This window comes from Mandrillus leucophaeus, unplaced genomic scaffold (genome assembly GCF_000951045.1).
Source record: "Mandrillus leucophaeus isolate KB7577 unplaced genomic scaffold, Mleu.le_1.0 Scaffold123, whole genome shotgun sequence".
NCBI lineage: Eukaryota > Metazoa > Chordata > Mammalia > Primates > Cercopithecidae > Mandrillus > Mandrillus leucophaeus.
The window spans coordinates 1,160,323-1,163,013 of record NW_012100654.1 but is presented as its reverse complement, the minus strand read 5'-3'; the positions used below and the strand labels follow the sequence as shown (position 1 = coordinate 1,163,013).

At 51.5% G+C, this 2,691-nt stretch overlaps 1 protein-coding gene across 3 annotated transcripts in view; it reads right to left on the bottom strand.

Annotated features, from left to right (window-relative positions):
- Window positions 1-416: 416 nt before the first annotated feature.
- Window positions 417-2,691, bottom strand: part of SLC41A3 (solute carrier family 41, member 3) — a 97,475-nt gene continuing 95,200 nt past the window's right edge. For all 3 annotated transcript variants that reach the window (XM_011971525.1, XM_011971523.1, XM_011971524.1), the window contains one exon: window positions 417-1,273. In XM_011971525.1, the coding sequence (XP_011826915.1) occupies window positions 1,064-1,273 (210 nt within the window). In that variant the 3' untranslated portion in view covers window positions 417-1,063. The remainder of the gene's footprint in view (window positions 1,274-2,691) is intronic.

Sequence of the window (2,691 nt, the reverse complement as noted above, 5' to 3'; positions counted from 1 at the left end):
AACATTTGTTGAATAAATGAAGAGATGTCTGTTTTACCACATGAAGATAATAATCCTCAGGCCCAAGCACGGCGACAATTGTCCTGATGAGTGAGTAAGAGACAGGAAATGATCATACATTTTTTAAAGATGATGTTCTCAAGTAGTAGTTCTCAAACATGGGTGTGCATGAGAAACCTGGAGGGCTTGTGGAACCCATATAGCTGGCTCTACCCCCAAGAGATGCTGATTTGGCTGGTCAGGCCTGGGGGTGAGGGATAATAATTTGCACTTCTAACAAGTTTTGCGGTGACATTGATGTTTCTAGGCTGAAGACCACTTTGAGAAAAACTGAACTAGAGAAGTGCCAGATGCTTTTGTTATTTATAGACCCCAAGCCTCAGGGTTGCATTAACTATCTTTAAAGACATAAAAAGTCAAGTACAATATAATGTTTTATTTTACACTTCTCTGATTACTGAAATCTAAATAAAGGTTTTTGCTAACAAACAAAAAGGAAAATAAAGACAGCTAGGACATGATTAAATGTTGAGCACAGATGAAGCATTGTACAAGGCCCCATCCTGAGGAGGCTGTATACCTTCTTGGCACAGCAGCCGTGTGGCCCACCGAGCTTGAACCAGCAAGTAAGCCACAGCTCAAGAGTCCTGAGGCTTGGGAACAGAAAGGAGCTCCTTCCTGCTCCACCCCAATCTGGGTTGCATGGGAATGGAAAGGAGCAAACACATCCTGCAAAGCATACTGGACATGCCTCTTCTTTAGCTTCTCAGGCCAGACTATCCTCCTTTCCACAAACGCGTGCACACTCAAACACGTTCATTAAGCATGTGCACACATCATATTCACACACTCAAGCTGTGCTCTCGATTTCAGGGCTCTATTGCGGGCTCAGGTATCAACCCCAGAGCCGAGGTGTGTGAGAGCTACCTTAGCAGACTCACAAAAGGCTACTGCAGAGGCAGGGGTCAACCATCCCAAGGACCCGGGAAGGGAGAAACTGAATTCTGTACCCCACTGATGTGAGAGGAAATTCTAATGAGCAAATGGGACCAGCAGGGCCCAGTTAGGGAGGTCCAGATGCCAGTTCTGAGATGTCACCCAGCTCTGCTTTGCTCTTCAGTAGCCAGTCAGTGAAAAAGCAGAGTGCCAGGAGGCTAGTACCAAGCAGGTCCCCCAGCCCTGTAAGGTAGGGGATGCAGTGGTTGTCAGGATCCATGGCCTGGTGCCAAGTCAGCCGAACCATCACTTCTGCCAGGTACAGCAGGATTGTCACCTGTCAGAAGGGCGAAGAGACACAAAAGAAGACCAAGTCAGAAAGCCAAGTACAGGCAGAAAGTACTAGCTGAGGCTCAAGGAGAGACACCAAGGTGCACATGTCAACCCCAGCCAGCCTCCTACCTCCAGCTTCTCTTGGGGTCTGAAGCCCAGCTCTGAGCTCAAGCAGTGGTTAGAGAGGTGATCTTCGTCTGCACATTGCTAGACGCCCTCTGGTGGGCCCTGCTTCTGGCACCCTGAAGGGCCAGTCGGACCCACTGCCACTCACCAGCTGGGGCTCTCTCTGCTGCGATAGGCTCCACTCATGGGACTTTGCTGAGATGTCCATTTGGGTTTGCCTGAGCCCTTCTCCCCTGGAGGTTAGGACAGTCAGCCCTTCCTGAAGGTGCCATGGGGTAGTCCACACAAGCCTGCTCAGGTCTCATGGCTCCTTAGTCCCTTGTCCAGGCTGACCCCAGCTCCTTCCTTCTCCCCAACTGGAGTCATAAGCTGCTGCTGCTGCTCAAGACAACTTCTTGGATTTCCCTAATCCTACTCTTTAGGGTCAGGAACATACCACAGTTACAAATGCCATAAACTCGGGGAGATGAGAAAGTGCCAGTACCAGCACCACACCCACAGCATTGCCCTCCAGTGCCCACAGTGCTCCCTGCAAAGGCCCCAGGCCCACTGGGGACCATCAGCCCGCTGCAGTGTAGGCAGACAGTGTGCTGAATACCTGCCCAACACAGGCACCAGCTTAATCTTCACCACCATGCTCACTGCTGTCCAGGCCTGATCAATGTCTACGCATGCCTTGCAGCAGCACCCCCTGCAGGGGCCTGGTGCCCACCCGCCACTGGGGAGGCAGTGGATGGCTGGACCACTCATCAGCCTGTTCCATGGGAACATGCTTCATCCTCAGGGCTGCTCCTCTTATCCTGTGATGATGAATGTGCTGCGTGCAGTGTGTGGCATGTGGTGTGCCATGTCTAGCATGCAGTATATAATGTGAGGGGTGATGTGAAGGATGAAATGTGTATTATGCAGTGCAGTACGTAGCGTAAGCTGTATAGCGTGTAGCATGCAGCATGCACTCTGTGGCATGCACTGTGACATGCAGCATGTAGTGTGTGTGGGTGTACTATGTGGAGTGTGTGGTGTGGAGTGTGTGGGATGTGCTGGGTGGTGTAAGGTGTGTGGTGTGGAGTATGTGGTGTTGAGTGTGTGGTGTGGGTTGTGTGGTGTGGAGTGTGTGGTGTGGAGTGTGGTGTGGGGTGTGTGGTGTGGGTGTGTGGTGTGGGTGTGTGGTGTGTGGTGTGGGGTGTGTGGTGTGGAGTGTGTGGGATGCACTGTGTGGTGTGGAGTGTGTGGTGTGAAGTGTGTGGTGTGGAGTGTGTGGTGTGGAGTGTGTGGTGTGGAGTGTGTGGTGTGGAG